This window comes from Calypte anna, chromosome Z (genome assembly GCF_003957555.1).
Source record: "Calypte anna isolate BGI_N300 chromosome Z, bCalAnn1_v1.p, whole genome shotgun sequence".
Lineage (NCBI taxonomy): Eukaryota > Metazoa > Chordata > Aves > Apodiformes > Trochilidae > Calypte > Calypte anna.
Genome location: NC_044274.1, coordinates 4,431,740 through 4,449,795, shown reverse-complemented (window position 1 = coordinate 4,449,795; position 18,056 = coordinate 4,431,740). Strand labels below are relative to the sequence as shown.

At 44.5% G+C, this 18,056-nt stretch overlaps 1 protein-coding gene across 1 annotated transcript; it reads left to right on the top strand.

Moving 5' to 3' along the window:
* Positions 1–1,970: 1,970 nt before the first annotated feature.
* Positions 1,971–14,409, top strand: HAUS1 (HAUS augmin like complex subunit 1). Its single transcript, XM_030467665.1, has 9 exons — positions 1,971–2,043; positions 4,139–4,313; positions 5,172–5,307; positions 7,836–7,970; positions 8,880–9,003; positions 10,388–10,453; positions 12,145–12,216; positions 13,051–13,098; positions 14,115–14,409. The coding sequence occupies exons 1-9, from the start codon at positions 2,023–2,025 to the stop codon at positions 14,190–14,192; spliced, it is 855 nt and encodes a 284-aa protein (XP_030323525.1). The 5' UTR covers positions 1,971–2,022; the 3' UTR covers positions 14,193–14,409.
* Positions 14,410–18,056: the final 3,647 nt, after the last annotated feature.

The window sequence follows — 18,056 nt, the reverse complement described above, 5'->3', positions numbered from 1 at the left end:
CGGTGAAGATTTTTCCTCGTATCCAATCTGAACCTCTCCGGGCACAACCTGAGCCCGCTTCCTCTTGTCCAGTTGTTTGTTCCTTGAGAGAAGAAACCAACACAGCCTCCTTCCAGATAGGTGTAGAGAGCAAGTAAGTCTTCTCTCAAACTCCTCCAGGCTGAACAGTCCCAGCTCCCTCAGCCTCTCCTCCCAAGACCTCTTCTCCAGACACGTGTAACTCCATGGTGGTTTCCTCACCGATGCTGCACAACTTAATTTTTCTTTTTTATCCAGCCTGCTGGTAGCATGTCCACCCTAAAAGTTGACCCCTTAGGTGCTATCAGAGTGACAGTGGCAGGACAATAGCTAAGGAGGACCTGTCTGCAGGAGGTGGTCATGCCTCTTACTTGCCATGGTCCATGGCTTCCCAAAAGCCCTGCAGGGACAATGTGCTTGGCAATGTGTCCCTTGTGTGACACAAGGGATTGATTCTGCCAGGGAGAAAGCGACAAAACCTGAGCACAGCACAGTTGTTTCCCCATGGTAATCCAGAATCATAAAATCATAACATTTTCAGGTTTGGAGTGGAGCTTTAAGAACACGCAGTTCCAACCCCCCTGCCATGGACATGGACACCTCCCAGCAGCCCAGGTTGCTCCAAGTCCCATCCAACCTGACCTTAAAAACTTCCAGGGATGAGGCTTCCACCACCTCTCTGGGCAACCTGTGCCAGGGTCTCACCATCCTCATGGTGAGGAACTTCTTCCAAACTTCCAATCTAAATCTCCCCTTCTCTATTTTTAATCCATTCCCCCATGTCCTATCACTCTCTGGCATCCTAAAATGTCCTTGTATCGATACTGGATCCTCCTTAGATCCTTCTCCTCTCCAGACTGAATAACCCCAACTCTCTCAGTCTGTCTCCATAGGATCATCCTTGGGGCCCTTCTCTGGACACACTCCAGCACATCCATATTCCTCCTGTAACAGGAGCTCCAGAACTGGACACAATACTCCAGGTGGGATCTCACAAGAGCAGAGTAAAAGGGAAGAATCCCCTCCCTGGACCTGCTGGCCACACTTCTCCTGATGCAGCCAAGGATCCAGTTGGCTTTCTTAGCTGTAAGTGTACCCTGATGGCTCATGTTGAGCTTCTCATCCACCAGCACCTCCAAGTCCTTTTCCACAGGGCTGGTCCCAAGCAGAGGGGTTGGTAAAGCACAGATCCCACCAGATCCCATTAAAGTCTTAAGTGAAAAATCCTCCACTATCGTACCATGTGTGGCACCAAATCAGCTACTTCAGCAGGGTTCCTTACATGGATGGTCCCAGTGATCACTTTAAATTCTTTTAAAATGCCTGGGAAAAAAAAAAAAAGAAAAGAAAAGAATTATGCATTGACTTAAATAACCCATTGTGCCTCTGTACTTATGTTACTAAAGAAATGTGGTTCCTTGATAACTGTTTGAGGAAAAAGGTGGTTCCTTGGTAACTGCTTGAAGAGTTTGACTCAGAAGATGTGTTTTACAGTGTATTTTCCAGCAAGGAGTAAATTTTCAGATGAATTTACATAAGCAGTAATACACAAACCGTCCAGATTTCAATTTTTACCATTGAATGTAAAACACAAATCTTGCCTTTTTTATTTACTATTTGTTATAAATGTTAATATATTATTTTTTAAATTCTTTTTATATTTTTTTAATAAATTTATTTTATTTTTGTGGAGTGTTCTATATGCTTTTCTCTTGCAGCCTTCCACATGGTACACACATCACACACGACCTCACGGCTGTTTTCCTGAATTCGGTAACAGGGGGTGAGAACCTTCCTTCAGAACAGTCAGATCTACTCCCTTACAAGCGCCGACTGCCGGCACTGAACTAAATTGTAGTTATTTTTCCCTGGAAATTAAGCATTTAAACCCCGGGATCTGCGTGTTCCCCGCAACCCGCAGCCCCTCGGAACTACAACTCCCGTCAGGCCCCGCGGCGCGGAAGCGGCTCCGGAGGCGGGAGACTCAAGGTGGCCGAGACCGCCATGGAGAAGAAAGCGAAGCGGGTAACTGGGCTCGAACCGGAGTGGGTTGGGTCGGGACGAGGTTCTGGCGGTAGGGGGGGGGGGGGTTAGTGGAGGAGGTATCGGTGGGCTCCGCGGAGGCGGGCGTGGGCGCGGTGCGTTCCCGGAGCCCGCGCTCCGCTTATCCCGGGTGCGGCTCTTCCCGTCCTCACCGGGCACCCACCCACCCCAGCGATTTATTTCTTTTTATTGAGAAAGGTTTGAGATAAAGGATTTTCTGTGCCCTGGGGTGTACGAAGGAGCCCCTGTTGTTTCCTTGCTGCTGCCAGCGGTGGGGGACAGGCAGGATGTGGTTCCTGGGGAGGGTGGGGGTGTATTTTATTTTATTTTATTTTATTTTATTTTATTTTATTTTATTTTATTTTATTTTATTTTATTTTATTTTATTTTATTTTATTTTTTCTGCCCCCAATTCTGTGCTCAGCCCACTGATGTTTCAGGGATAAGACCCCGAGATCGCTCCCCTCGAGGTATCAGCCCACGGCCCGTGTTAGAGGTCAGCCTGTGAAGATCTTGGGTGCTAGAGGTTTTTTTTGCGTTTCGAGTATTTCTGATGAGGGAGAGTAGCAGGAAGATGTAGTTCATCCTTTGTTCACGAGCCTGGAATCAGAGAATCACTGAACCACAGAAAGTGAGGGGTTGGAAGGGACCTCAAAAGATCATCGAGTCCAACCCCCCTGCCAGAGTAGGGTCACCCACAGCAAGTCACAGGAATGTGTCCAGGTGGGATTTGAAGGAGACTCCACAACCTCCCTGGGCAGCCTGGGCCAGGGCTCTGTCACCTTCACAGTGAAAAAAATTCTTCTTTGTATTTATACAGAACTGCCTGTATATTTATACAGAAATCCAGTTTATAACCATTGCCCCGTGTTCTATTGTTGGTCACCCCTGAGCAAAGCTTGGCTTCCTCCTCCTGGCTCTCTCCCTTTACATATTTTTAAACATCACTGAGCTCACCCCTCATTCTCCTCTTCTCCAAATTGCAGAGCCCCAGCTGCCTCAGCCTTTCCTCACCAGGGAGTTGTTCCACTCCCTTTCATTATCTTGGTTGCCCTGTCCTGGAACTGAGGCTTTCTTGCAGTATTAAAGGGTTTTTATCTACATATAATTAGTGCTGTTTGCTTCTCTGGGCTTGATGGTTTTCTCCCCAGCACAGTTCTGGGAGATGCAGTGTAGATACAAGGAAGCAAATGATTTATGCTGAGGGTGGGGAGACCCTGAACCAGGTTGCCCAGAGAGGTGGGAGATGCCCCATCCCTGGAACCATTCCAGGTCAGGTTGGATGGTGCTCTGAGCAACCTGATCCAGTTGGAGATGTCCCTGGGGTTGGACTGGATGGCCCTAAAAGGTCCCTTCCCACCCAAACCATTCTGTGATTCTATGTTTGCTTCGTATCTAGCTGAGATGCTGCTATGGTAAAAGCATAAATCAGGACATGCTGGAAAGAATTGTCTTTTTTAAGTTATGAGGCTGGGTCCTTTTCCATCATTGGGTTGCTTAGATGTCTCAAACAAGGAATTTTTGTTTCCTCAGTGTTGAACTTTCATGTGTTCAATAATTAACCAGCCATAATCTAATCTTTCTGTACCACTTGAGAGCATTGCATCAAGCTTGCTCTAATTGCTGACATTTTTCAGAGGTAAAAACTGTGTTCTGCAGAGTTATGCCTGTCTGATGTCATAACCTCCTCTCCCCCTCTTCCCTGTAGAGACTTCCCAATTATCAGAGTTTGGGCAGGCATATCCCATGCTGCTTTAGTGCAGTAGTTTTTACCCAATGCAGCTGCCCAAATACTCACATAGCATCTCTTAGACCATTAGTATGTCTGCAGCAAGTGAGTCCTGCAGATAAAAAGAGAAATTTTTATCTACTTTAGGTAAGCATGTGTTCAGTGAAATGGGGGAGATCAAAAGATAAAGGATTTTCTAAACTCCAGAGAGTGTTTAAAACAGAAACAAAGGAGCTTTAGGACTTGTTCTTCAGAAGTGGAGAGCTTGCAGCACCTTACGTCTCACACATCTCTCACTGTTTTCTGTTGTTTCACTTGCTTATGCTTTTTATTTTCCTTCTCTGGCAGGTTGGTTTGTGGCTAAGGAAAATATTGGGGAATCAGCCTATTCCACAGTTTGAAGTGACTGAGACATCAGTTAATATCTTGCATGAGATTGCAGCGTGCAATGAAGCCAGAGACAGGGAAATTCTTTTGCTGATAGAGAACGTGAAGCAGAGGAGAGCAGCATATGAAGCAGAAGGTTTGAAACTCCATTTCTCAGTTCAGTCAAAATTAGAAGATTGTCTCTGTTTAACATTGTTGGTTTGTAAGATTTTACATTTGCATTTACACAATTTGCATTTACACTTTTACATTTACACTTACATTATACATATAATGGGAACAAACTCAGCTTTTGTTCTGGTGCTGCTTTTTCTACAATTCCTTGCTTTTGGCAAAATTTACAGTCATGAAAGGTTGGTCAAGAGCAATTTTTTAAGCTATCCTGAGCAGTCCAGTAATACCAGCAAGCAGATTAATTACTAAAACCTCCTACCCTGCAGGGCTGAGTAACACAATATTGAAATATGTTCTGGTAAGACAGGGAAGGAACCCTACAGCTGATTTAAGAGTCTGAGCTGTTGCTAATCCACAGTTAAGGAAAGCACTTGAGGAATCTGAGACAGCAGCAAGGTGATTAAGTTGTGCTTGAGCTCTCAGAGTGCGCGTTTGTTAATGGGGTTTTCTTGGACCAAATCATAGAATCATAGAATTGGCTGGGCTGGAAGGGACCTCAGAGATCATCAAGTGCAACCCTTGAACCACCGTTGCGATTGCTAGACCATGGCACTGAGTGCCACATCCAGTCTCTTTTTAAATATCTCCAGACACGGAGAATCCACTACTTCCCTGGGCAGCCCATTCCAATGCCGGATCACCCTCTCCAGAAAGAAATTCTTTCTAATATCTAACCTAAACTTCCCCTGGCACAACTTAAGACCATACCAAAGCAGTGGTGCAGGGGACCACAATACATTTTTAACTCACCTGTTACAAGGGAGAGTCCCTTGACAGTGCTATAAAGAAATTACCATATTACCTTGTATTTGTTTTCCAGCTAAATATCTACAGGACATTCTGGAAGAAAGCCTGGGTCTTTCCCCATCTAGGCTGTCCCATAAAGCCTCCAAATGTCTTGATGTCCTGGCAAAGAGTGCAATGATACTTGAAACAAAGGACACTTCTCTTATCAGGTAGTTTTTCCCACTGTGCATTAAGGGTGGTGGTCTGTGCTCCCTCCTGTGTATTTTTTATCTGTTCAGTGGTTTCAAACTTGGGGTTTCACACCTGGTGTCTTGTCCAGCTTATTTTGCACCCTTTGAGCAGGTTTGCAGAACACAGGAGCTGAGCACAAAGCTTTAGCTCTTGGTTATCCTCATCTGCAGATTCCATCTGGAAGAGAGATAATTTTCTTTTTAATAGCTAGAAAGAACAGTTCTGTGTTTTGTATTGAGCGTGGGATTTGATATGAGAGGAATGCTGATAATACACAGATGGTTTAGCTGTTTGGAAGAAATCAAGGACTTTTCAACTTCCCATGCTTTCCTAGCTTGCAGGTTCTCAGGAAGGTGGGAGGGAGGCATAGCCAGAGCAAAATACCCAAACTGGCCTGTGGACTATTCCATACCATGCTATGTCATGCTCAGTATATAGATGAGAGTTGGTTGGGAAGTTTCCCTCTCTTCTAGGATTGCAGTTTCAGGGTTTCCGTCCCACAGGGTTGCCAGCTTGAGACAGGCTGAGCATGGGTCAGAGAGTGGTCAGCAGTTGCACTGCACATCACACATCACTTGTTAGGAAATTCTCCTGTTAGTATCATCATCATTATTATTTTATTACTATTATTAATTTATTTATGTTACTACATTTTTTTTATCTCACGAGTCTCTTTTACCTTTCCATTTCCCTCCCCCCAGCCCCAGGGGAGGGGCAGAGGAAGAGGGAAATGAAGACTTCACTGATGCAAGAATATTTTGCTGCCTGCCAGGCCAAACCATGACACCCAGCAAAGGAAGTCCTCAAAGCCTGAGAAGTGCATTTGCCAGAGTTAAATCCCTCTTTTTTTTGGCCATGCTTTTGTGGTCAGGGGCTGCAGGATGTTGCCACTCAGGCTGTTGTGCCAGGCTGTGCAAGCTGCAGCAGGATTCATGCTGCTTAGGCAAGGACTGGGGAACTGTAACTCATCTCTCAGTCTCAGCTCCTCATTCTATCCTCTCTTATCTGCCCTCATTTAATATAAGGAATTTCCCTTGGCTACAGAAAGCTGTTAGTCTGGGCCCCTCTCCCTAGCCTGGCCTTGGCCCATTAAACAGCAGGTTTGTGCTTTACACTGGCAGTGAGGAAGGACCTAAATCTGCTTTGGAATCTGATTTTCGTTTTCTTTTGAGTACCTTGAGGTGAATACAATTCTCTCAATGGCAGCTTGGCAAGCCAGGGGTGCAGCTTGTGTCAAACCCAGTGATTATATTCACAAGAGTGCCACGTCTTGTTGAGTTCCCCCTGCTTGCTGGGCCACTTCTCCTTTCAGATGAAATGTTTATTAGCAAAGGGCAGCAAATACCCTTGGTGACTTTTTTTTACTTCCCTTCTCATAGAATCATAGAATAGGCTGGGTTGGAAGGGACCTCAGAGATCATCGAGTCCAACCCTTGATCATCTACCGCCACAGTCATTTGACCATGGCACTGAGTGCCATATCGAGTCGCTTTTTAAATGTCTCCAGGGACGCAGAGTCTACCACCTCCCCAGGCAGCCCGTTCCAATGTCTGATCACCCTTTCCGTAAAAAAAATTCTTTCTAATATCCAATCTGAACTTCCCCCGGCACAACTTGAGACCCTGCCCTCTTGTCTTGCTGAGAGTTGCCTGGGAAAAGAGACCAACCCCCGCCTGGCTCCATCTTCCTTTCAGGTAGTTGTAGAGAGCAATGAGGTCTCCCCTGAGCCTCCTCTTCTTCAGGCTGAACAGCCCCAGCTCCCTCAGCCTCTCCTCATAGAATCTGTGCTCGAGTCCCTTCACCAGCTTGGTTGCCCTCCTTTGGACCTGCTCCAGGACCTCGATATCCTTCTTGAACTGAGGGGCCCAGAACTGGACACAGTACTCAAGGTGTGGCCTTACCAGTGCTGAGTACAGGGGCAGAATCACCTCCTTGGACCTGCTGGCCACGCTATTCCTGATCCAGGCCAGGATGCCATTGGCCTTCTTGGCCACCTGGGCACACTGCTGGCTCATGTTCAGTTTCTTGTCAATGTAGACTCCCAGGTCCCTTTCTGCCTGGCTGCTCTCCAACCACTCTGTCCCCAGCCTGTAGCGCTGCATGGGGTTGTTGTGGCCAAAGTGCAGGACCCGGCACTTGGCCTTGTTGAAGCTCATCCCATTGGGATCAGCCCAACTCTCCAGTCTGTCCAGGTCCCTCTGCAGAATCCTCCTGCCTTCCAGCTGATCAACACTTCTCCCCAGCTTGGTGTCATCAGCAAAGTTGCTGATGATGGACTCAATCCCCTCATCCAAGTCATCAATGAAGATATTGAACAGAAGATATTCTCTAAGATAGCTGGCAGTTACCTGGTGGATCAAGACATAAGAACAAAAAAAAACCCAAAAAACCCAAAACCCAGTCATTTGTGTAAATTGTGGAGAAAATAATAATAATAATGATGATGATTCTGAGTTTCAGAAGAGCTAGTTCCTGAGCATTGCCACTGATTCTGTCTTTTCACCAGCTTCTTCAGTGCCATCAATGATATGACTGCAGAGGTGTATGCAACAGAAGCAAAAAACAGAAAAATGAAAAGGGAACTGATCAGGATGAGGGACAAACTAACTGCAACACTGCTGTTGGAGCAGAAATTAAAGGAGTGAGTAATAGATGGGAAAAAGGAAATATGTAAGAAATACATCTTATATCTTCATTGTGGAACGTTGTTTGTGATAACTGGCAAGGATAACTGAATTTTCAGGGTATTGACAGTATTTGTAACTATCTGCCAAAAGCCACGTGCTTTGGACATACTCAATAATCAAACCAGATCTGTGGTATCATCAAGCCATTTTAAACCAAACATGGTCTACAAGCAGTTTTCAGGTATGGGCTGACATCTTACACCAGCTGCCTTCTCCTGAGATTGAAGGCAAACCTGGTTTTATTACCACATCTGGTGTGTGCTGTGTAGTCAGAGTGAAGGAGACAGGCAAAACAAAAAACGTTCCCAGGTAAGAATTTCCTTTAACCAGTGTGTGGGACACTTAAAAAAATAATAATTTATATCAAGTAACTTCCCTAGAGGATGTAATCTGAAGTGTTTGGTCAAGCATTGCAGAATCCACCTCTGATGGATTTGCAGAAGCATTGCAGAATCCACAAAATGATGAGAGCATCATTTAGTGGCCCAGATGCTCTCCACAGCCCCCTTCAACTCTTAATTATTTTTTGGCTTTAGTCTTTCAAGGGTTGCCATGGCCCCTCTCTGTGATCTTGAGTGTAGCTTGCATAACAGGTCCCTAACTGGATTAGGGAATTAAGCAAGAAGACTGTGCTTTTATGCAGATAGCTTTACCCTTGGCCTTTTTGGGTTTTTTTTGGAGGCTGGGTGTCACAGCTATGGATGTTTCCACTGGGAAATCTAGTGGGGAAATGCAAGTGTTCTCTCTCTTTTCTGCTGTTGGTTGTATTGCATGGTTTCACTTGGGCATAGGTAATTAGGCAGTATCTGTGTACCAGTATCTCTTTGAATGTAAATGTTTGTTTATTATTGTATTTTTTTAAGGGATATTAAAAAAACAGAAGAACAACTGGAAGTAGCAAGTATCAAATCTGAAATCCGAAAATGTGATTTGAAGTTCTTAAAGGATAAAAGTCTGGATATGGCAATCAGGATCAGAATTGCTGAGGTAGGTGGAACAAATCTTCCAATGTGATGTTGTGACAGGATTGCACCATCATGGGTGGTCAGGCCCAAAGCTGCTGTTACAGACATCCCAGGAACATCCTAAGTTTGAGGACTGAGGACTCTTGGGCTAAGCTGAACATGAGCCAGCAGTGTGCCCAGGTGGCCAAGAAGGCCAATGGCATCCTGGCCTGGCTCAGGAACAGCGTGGCCAACAGGTCCAGGGAAGGGATTCTGCCCCTGTGCTCAGCCCTGGGGAGGCCACAGCTTGAGTCCTGTGTCCAGTTCTGGGCCCCTCAGCTTAGGAAGGAGATTGAGGTGCTGGAGCAGGTCCAAAGGAGGGCAACCAGGCTGGTGAAGGGATCCAGCAGAATTCCTGTGAGGAAGGGCTGAGGGAGCTGGGGGTGTTGAGGCTGGAGAAGAGGAGGCTCAGGGGAGACCTCATCACTCTCTCCAACTCCCTGAAAGGAGGTTGGAGCCAGGGGGGGGTTGGGCTCTTTTCCCAGGCAACTCTCAGCAAGACAAGAGGGCACAAAGGGTCTCAAGTTGTGCCAGGGGAGGTTTAGGTTGGAGCTGAGAAAGAATTTCTTTCTGGAGAGGGTGATCAGCCCTTGGAATGGGCTGCCCAGGGAAGTAGTGGATTCTCTGTGTCTGGAGCTCTTTCAAAAGAGCCTGGATGTGGCACTGAGTGCCATGGGCTGGGAACCACGGGGGGAGTGGATCAAGGGTTGGACTTGATGAGCTCTGAGGTCCCTTCCAACCCAGCCCATTCTATGATTCTATGAACAAGACAGTGGGTTACTACACTTCAGTTTTCCTGCTATATTCCTGGTGTCTCTCCAGGACATCCTGTGAAATGCAAGGACATTTCATCTCCTTTCACTGAAAAATGTGTGAGCTCAGACTACCTTGTGCTTATTGTGAGGTTTTCTCATGTAAGAGCATCCAAGCAGCTACTGGTAGAGCAGCTAATCCACTGAAATAAATTCTGTGTCAAAAATGTGAATACAGCATTTTTTTTTAAATTAGTGAATGGATAAAAATCAGAAGCTGTACTGCCTTCTCATTCAGAGTTCTTACATGATGAAGGACATGTGAATGCTTTATTTAACTGTCCATTACCTTGATGAAAATCATTGTAGGCACTTTACTGAGAAGCCTCTTCCCAGCATTGGCCCCTGCTTTTCTCCCACTACTTCTTGATACAGCTCCCAGTAGCAGCTGATTTCAAATACCAGCAATAGCTGTGGCTCAAATAGCACACGTTGCTGTTGTTGACGAACTGTGTTCTTGTTTGCCAGCTTAGGTGAACACCCAAGGAAGTGGCAAAACCTTTCTTCCTCACTCTTATGTTTTGTGGTCAGATACAAACTCTTTCCTTTTTGTAGGAGAAGTTTCTGGCCTCTGACTTTGACAAGTCGCTGACACATGATTCACTGATGGAATTGGCTGAGGTAAGTCTTCTGGTGCAAGGTGGATGTTTCTGCAGTGGTACAGAACAGGATTGTTTGTCTAGTGGCTTCAGGAAATTAATTTTGCTACTTGGTTACCTGAATCAATCTCAGTAGCCAGAAAAAGCATAATTAAAAATCCCGTAGATGGGTTGCTCTGAACTGGGATATGTTGGGTGGGTTTGTCTGTCCTAGCCACTGAGAAGCATCTGTGGCTGCTGAAGTGGTGCCTTTTCTTCAGGGGAACAATTGGAAACTTTATTTTTGTTGCCTTTTTTGGTTTTCCCACTCTTCTTTTTCCGCCTCTGTCTGTAACTGGGAATAGAGCCTACTAGAGAATTGCCATGGCATAAAAATCCCTGCTACTGACAGAAAATTGGCAGCCCATGACCTGCCTCCTTTCTCTGTGATCTGGGTCAAAACCAGAGTGAGCTATATCCTGTTACATGGCTGCCTATGTATTGCAATTACCTAATAGAATGACCCAGGTGATTCCTTCTAGTTCATGTGAAATAATGAGCAAGGAAAGGAGGTCAAGTGGAGCCCAAATCCTGACCCACCATATGCTTTTTTATTTTTAATCTTGTGTCTTTAAATATAACTTTTTTTTTTTTGCTGTATTGTAAGCTCAGCAGAAAAATCTGTTAAAAGAAAAGCATGTTTCTAGCTAGATTCTCCAGCTGTGTGGTGAGGCTTTTGTACACAGGTAACATACATTTGTGGTATTCTGTCTGCAGAATATATTAATAATAATAATATGTAATATTGTTTCATATTACTGTAATGTGAGTTTAGCCTTCCCATTTATTTTGCTAGCTTATCCTGCATGTAGGTTAAGTTGAACAATGAAAATAGTAGGTCTCCTGAGTTTTATGTTGTCAGTCTCCTGAACCAACACTGGATGGCAATGTTTACATTGCACAGTGTTTCAGAAGAGTACTAACAAAAAGAGAATTTCTGTGGCAATTTTACACATAAAAAGTTGTTGTAGGCAATGGTCTAAACTTGTCATCTTCTAGAACCTGAGCATAAGGGCAGGCTGACTTGCTGACATGTCTGTATCTGCTTTGCCAAGACCTCAGAGAATTGGGCAGCACGTGTGACTGTCTTCAGAATGTGGGTTTATTTGGTTTCTTTTTGGTTTGTTTTTTTTTACCTTTAAGTTGATTATTTGAAAAGAGTTGAGGACTGTGGAAGGTGCTCATTTTTCAAGCCCAAAGAGAAATTACTTTTCCTTGTTAGCAGACTGAGCAGAGCCATACAAGCATAAGGGGAGGCTTTGCTGGTGCAGATGCAAAACTGCTTTCACACAGAGAATGGTTCCCTTTCCTTGGGGCTCAGTTCTCTGCCCTGCAGTGAGATTGACAGTGAAAAGTCATGCTGGTGAATTCTCATTTGAAGTCCCCTCTCCCTTCAGGGAAGTGAGGTCAGGTGCTTTTACAGTTGAAAAAAAAAAAAAAAAAGAAGTCTGAAGGTGTCTTCAGAACAGAGGAAAATTAATTGATACCTCTGAGTAAAGCTAGCTGCCTCATAACTGAGTGAATGGCAGATCTTTAGTTTTCTGTGGGTTTTAAGAAGGATCATGAAGGCCAAGACCTTTGAATTCCAAAATACTGTAGATAATTGTGGATCTATTAAACTAATTTACATGACTTCTGTAAGTAAGACTATAACCTGCCTTGCTCTCTTCACAGAAAGTGGCTAAACTGAATAAAGAAACTGCAGCTTTGCAGAAGAGGCTGAAGGCTTACGAAGATTTACCTCCTGTAATTATATTTTCCACTCCTCTATTGCATTTGCCATCAGATTAATTTTAATGGTATTCAGAATGTAAAGGATGCTGTGATGCTTTCACAAGCAGATGTCTTACAGGTCTACTTATGGATGGATACAGAGGCTTTACTTAAACAGAAGGCTGTATGTATTTATTAATCAAAGCCCAAAAATTAGGTATTCTTACCAGGCAATGTTGGTTAAGAAAAAATATACATAGATTCACTGGGTGAGCTCAGTGTGAAGCTGAAATGGCCCCAAATTAGACAAGGAAATATGAAAGAGAACATAATTCCTCAGTATAACGTTTTTTTGAGATTTACCAGTATATTAGCTATACATGTCATCAGGATGTCAGTATGTGGGATACAGCACCTTGTGCAGAGGCTGGAGGTCAAAGCAAGATTTTAATGATTATTACAAAGCAGACACATGTGAGTGTAATCCCCTAAACAAATGCTCTAACTTGTGTGAGTACTGGCTGCTTCACCAGTTTCTCTGATTTCTCTTGAGGGTGCTGGGTACTTACCAGGACCATGTCTAAAATCCATTTCCTTCATTAGCAGGTTTGCAAAATTAATACTAAAAATGGGTTGGTTTTTTTCTAGACTTTAAGCCATACCAGATTTCTGAAAAATAATGGGGTTGCCCAAACCAAGCTGATACTAGGCTCTTAAAGTCAGTACTTTCAGCATGTGAAAGGTGTATGCAAAACTGATTTCACTGTCCCTGAATTCCCCCTGGTGCACACCATCAGACTCTGGCAATTATTTGGGTACTCTGTTTCCAGCTGAGATACTGATTTTTGTGCCATTTTGTCTCGTTAGAGCATTATTCTTGCACAAGTGAAGATTGCAGAAGCAAAACGAGAACTGGTAAGCGGTTTTTTTTGGGGGGCGGGGGGATTATGTATCTTTCTCAGGTATTTAAATGAGTGTTGGTGTTCCAAAACAAGCTATATGTATTATTGGTTGTGGATTTATCTACCTCAGATTGTAGTCTTAATGATCTCTAGAGGGAAATTTGCTGTGGTAAAGGCAGAAGCCATGTTGATGGGTAAGAGGAACTGGTGGGGGAATGCTATCTAAGATTCAGAAGTAGTTGATGGCAAAATGGTATAAGTGGGGATTAGATTTCTGTATGCCTCTGGATTTTGTCTGCTTCACATCTCAGAATGTTTATTGACTCAGCTGTGTGGCAGCTTTGTGGTCACTCACCCTTCCTTGCTGCTCCTGAGCTCTGAGGGCTTTAGGGCCCGTGTTTTATTTAATACCTGCCCTGTGGACTGCAGTGAAGACTTTCCCCTATAAAACACAATGCCCATTTCATCCACACTTGTGTAATCTGCAGGAAACAGTCAAATAAAGATTTTTGGGAAGCTCATTAATAGCTTTCCTGGGTGAGCAGGGCCACACCTGAGCACATAACCTGTCTTCAGGCTATTATCTTTTTTCTGAAAGATAAAGGCTATTCAGTGAAACCCTTAAAGCTGCCATTGAAAATCACAGCTGTTTGAGAGCATTTTGTACATCTCCAGGTGGAACTGCTCAGGTTGGTGACAACCACCCTGTTTTGGTTCAGAAATACAAGTTCACCTTGTCATCCTGAGGCTTTTATCAGGTCAGATACTCACCTCTGGGGTGTTCCTGTTCAGCTTGAAGGTGTCTGATGCCACACTGGGACACAGCAAATGCCCTTGTGTAGCCCTTCATTTTGAGATGTCCTGGTAGTGGTCTGCAGAGGCTGCTGCTGTTGGCAGCAGTGACTATTTCCAGATGAATACTCAGGCTGGTCAGTGCCAACAAGACCTGAGGATTTTGTCTAATGGGAATCTAAGAAAACTCTTTTGTGAGCACTGATCCCTCTTGTTTTGTTTTTTCAATTCTGCCAGAATATCTTGGAGGAAGTGTTCACAGCAGAGATTAACAAGGCATTTTCTGATATGCCCAGGAGTTACCGGTACACTTGAAGGGGACTGCAAGGAAGATGATTTCCTTTCCAGTGTCTGCTTGCAGTAGTAAAACATTTGGGGCTTGTTACTGTACTTCTGCTGCTTTTAGCCTTACCCTTCTTGCTGTTGGATGGCATGTTTGTGACCTCCCAGCAAGCATGCTCAAGCCTACAGCTCATGTAGCCTTGTATTTGTAAACCTCACTTAATTTTCATTAAATATCCCCCAAACTTGCTGCCTGTTTTACCAGTTCTTTTTCCTGTGTGATGATATACAGCTGGTGTCCAGATAGCACCTTCACCAGAAGGTGTCCCTATCAGGATTTGGTTGATCATTACCACTTATAATTGAACTGATCAGGGAGTTTGGTTTCCTTTTTCCCTGTCCAGGCTCTGGATTGTGCTTCTTCCTGAAGTCCTCTCCTTGGTGGGGCAAGTACGGTGATGACAGACCCTCTTTACATCTACTAGATCACTGAATTTTGCTCCCTTGTTCTGTTTTCTGTCATCACATCATGGTTAGGGACATAACTTTTTTGTTGTTGTTATTCCATTCATAGCACGTCTGATGTTTACCAAGTTGAGAAGATGAGTTCTAAGAGAGAGGCTTGTGCCTGGAGTGCTTCTTAGTCTGAACATCTTCCTCAAACAGAAGTGAACAGTTAAGTTTCTTCTTAGTATCTTCAGCAGGGATTTGATATGTTAATCAAGGTGTACAGTGCAGAAATGGTGATCTAGGGCTCAGAATAGCAGCTCCTGATGCCTTTTAAAGCTCTGCAGCACCCAAGGCAGACCACAAAGGGAATTTTCTTCTCTGTGAAAGCTGTCTATCCTCTTGTACTACTCCCACAGGGAAAAAACTGAGGTGAGATGTAGAAGCAGCAGCCTCCTAAGGTTCTTTAAGAATCTGAGAAAAAGGAAGCCCGTGGCACTAAGTTGTTGGGTTTGCCCATTTTTAAAGGCTCTGAGAGATACCAGTCTACTGTTGACTACTTGTTGTTCCTCCTTATGTTCTAATTAGGGCAAAGCAAAGAAAAGTAGATAAATGGCTTTATGTATAGTGAAGTGAACCAAAAAAGGGCTTTATAGGTCTGAAAAATACATTCATATTTTCATAGAACCACTGTGGGACCTGGTCATTTTGAAGCTAGAATTGTCCTTTTCAAAGCTGCCTCAAATGTTATCTTCCAGAAGGGTCCCCATAACCTTCTTTTTATTCCCATGCTACTACCACACCACCCTTGAACACCCCAGCTTTTAAAAGTTGTTCTGTACTAAAGCAAAAAATCTGAAAAGCTCCTGTGGATGGGGAAAGCCCCAAGATCTAGAAATAGTGGAAGCACTTAAGGACGTCAAGCATGTCCTTGCTTGACAGGGACTGTCTGTAGTGGGCCTGTTTGTACTGGGCAACATCCAGACAAGCAGCAATGGTGACAATTCGTATGTACATCTGTTTGCAATTAGAGTTGCAAAAGATTATGGTAACGATTTAGCATGGTGTGCCTGTTGCCAGGAGCTGTTATTTCACTGCAGAAATTGATTTCCCTGATCTACAGGAGGACAGATTCTATTGCTTCATGTCCTTCCTTGAAGAAGCAGGATCATGAGATCTGTGTCAGATTATCTATAGGGTGTAGCTCTGGTTTCCAGGATGCTGCAAGCTCAGATTGACATGGGTCTCAGTGGAGTGCCTTCCTCATCTCATTTCTCTTGCTGTGATGGGGAAGAATTGAAGGATGTTCACTTCTTGTGAGTCACTGCTTGTCTGAAACTCTTCTGGAGGCAGTTCTTGTTTAATGTCAGGTTTTTAAAACACGAAATTAGGAAAGGGTTAGTTACCTTAGTTTTGTGACTCTTTTGAGGTTTGATTTTTTTCTGAGCTGGAAATCAAGATGGCAGGAGGGAGTGGACAAGCCATCTTTTGTACACATGGGGTAAGCTGGCTAAATGGGAAATAACTTCAGAGGCAACAGAGGAAATAACACTCAGAGGTGTGAAATCCAGAGCTGTCATGGTAGTGCAGGGATGATTACAACAGGTACAGCTACTTCTTACACACACACAGAAAAACCTAAACCAAAAACAAAAACACCAAAAGAAGAGAAGGGAGGTGTCTGAATCTGGAAGGACCAAGAGCATAATGTGATTTTCCCAGTTGTGAAAGGGGAAAGAAGTCAGTCTCAAAAGGCATCAGAATGTAGCTGTGGGATATACAGCAGAGAATGATCCAAGCAGAAATCCACTGTAAGGCACTGGAGGTCATGGCCTGACAATTAAGGAATCTTAATCACTGAAAGCTTTTAAGAGCAGATCAGGAATGCTTTGGATAAGTGTTTATAATGTGAGGAAGCCTTGATCATGCTCTGGGATAGAAACACAGTTTAGATGAGGGCTTGAGGATGCTGCCAGCCCTGCTTCTCAACGAGAGCCTCAAGACTTTGGTGCAGCTCACATCAGATGAAAGCTTTTCATCACCCACGTGTTACCATGACTCATGGCTTAGGAGGATTTCCTGGGGCTGTGGCACTCCCTTAGCAAGGCTTCACCATGTAACACAGCACCAGGTGTGAAAACTGGGGTCTGTCCTCCCCCTGCACCCCCCAGGGCAGCTGTGCTGCTCCCCAGCTGCTGCCATTTCACAGCATGTGCTGCATCCCTTTCCTGGGCAAAGAGCCCAAATGTAGAGAGCAGCAGGGCCAGACTGACTGGAAAGTTGTCCAAAGGCAGCCTATGTGTTGAACTGGAAATGCAAAGAGGGGGAATAAATAAATAAATAAAATACACACACACACACACAAAAAAAAAAATCACAAGAAAACCAAACACCAAACCACCCAGCAGCTGCATCCGAGGTGTGTGCCACAGCTGAGCCACAGCACATGCAGCACCAATCATCAGCCAGTTGTCAGGTCAGGATTTCAGCTCCTGGACTTGTCAGGGTGATTTCTCAGCTCTTTGATTTCGTGTCTGGGTGGGCAGAGGGCACCTGTGTGGAGTTGTCCTTCCTCCCCTCTTGGTGTCTTGGGGCAGCCCCAGCTTTCCCAGTGGATGCTGGCTGATGGGATGCTTCACCAGTGGTCCAACAGAGGCAGGAGGAGCACACCAGTCTGAGCACTTGGTTGGTGACAATGTTTGATTTTTGGGGCTTCACCCTCTACCCTGCCAGCTGCTGAGTGTTTCCAGGGAGGGCACAGTGGGTGGTGAGGAGGGAAGGTGCCAGCTGGACCCCTCTGCTGTTGTATCCCCTGGAATAATCACCCAGCTGAGAATAACACAAATGCCTGGAGAGGCCCCTCTGGGTTCAGCCTCTCCTCAGGTTACATCAGCTGCTCCTCTCTGAGCTCCCAGCCTGGTTTTTGGAGCTGTCTGTCTATTAACACCTGCAAGCTGGGAGCAGTTGTGCTCCATGGGGGCTTCACATGGGGTTTCCACAGCTCCACGGTGTGGGATGCTACAGAGCTGGGGATGGGGATGGAGCTGGGCTGTGCTGCAGGTCCCTTGGCTTAACAAAGTGTAAAAGATGCTCTGGCTTTACAACCATGCACTCAATTCCTCCTCCTGCAAAATGTGAGGATCCAAACTCTTATCTGACGAAAAAAAAAAAAATAAAAAAAATTGAATCATGCTCTAGAGGTGAAGACCAGTGGTCAACCTCAAGTGTGAACCTGAATATGTTTTACCACACAGTGGCTATTATGCAAAGTAATAATTGCTTCAGGAAAAAAAAAATTGGAATTCATCCCCAGATTAGATAGGGGGATAGGGATTTATTTAAAGGAAAACACTGGGGTATTAGAACCAGAATAATAAAAATAAAATGCTGGAAAAACGCAAAATAGAGGAGGTAAATTTAAGGCTATCAAGGTGAAATACATATATATAT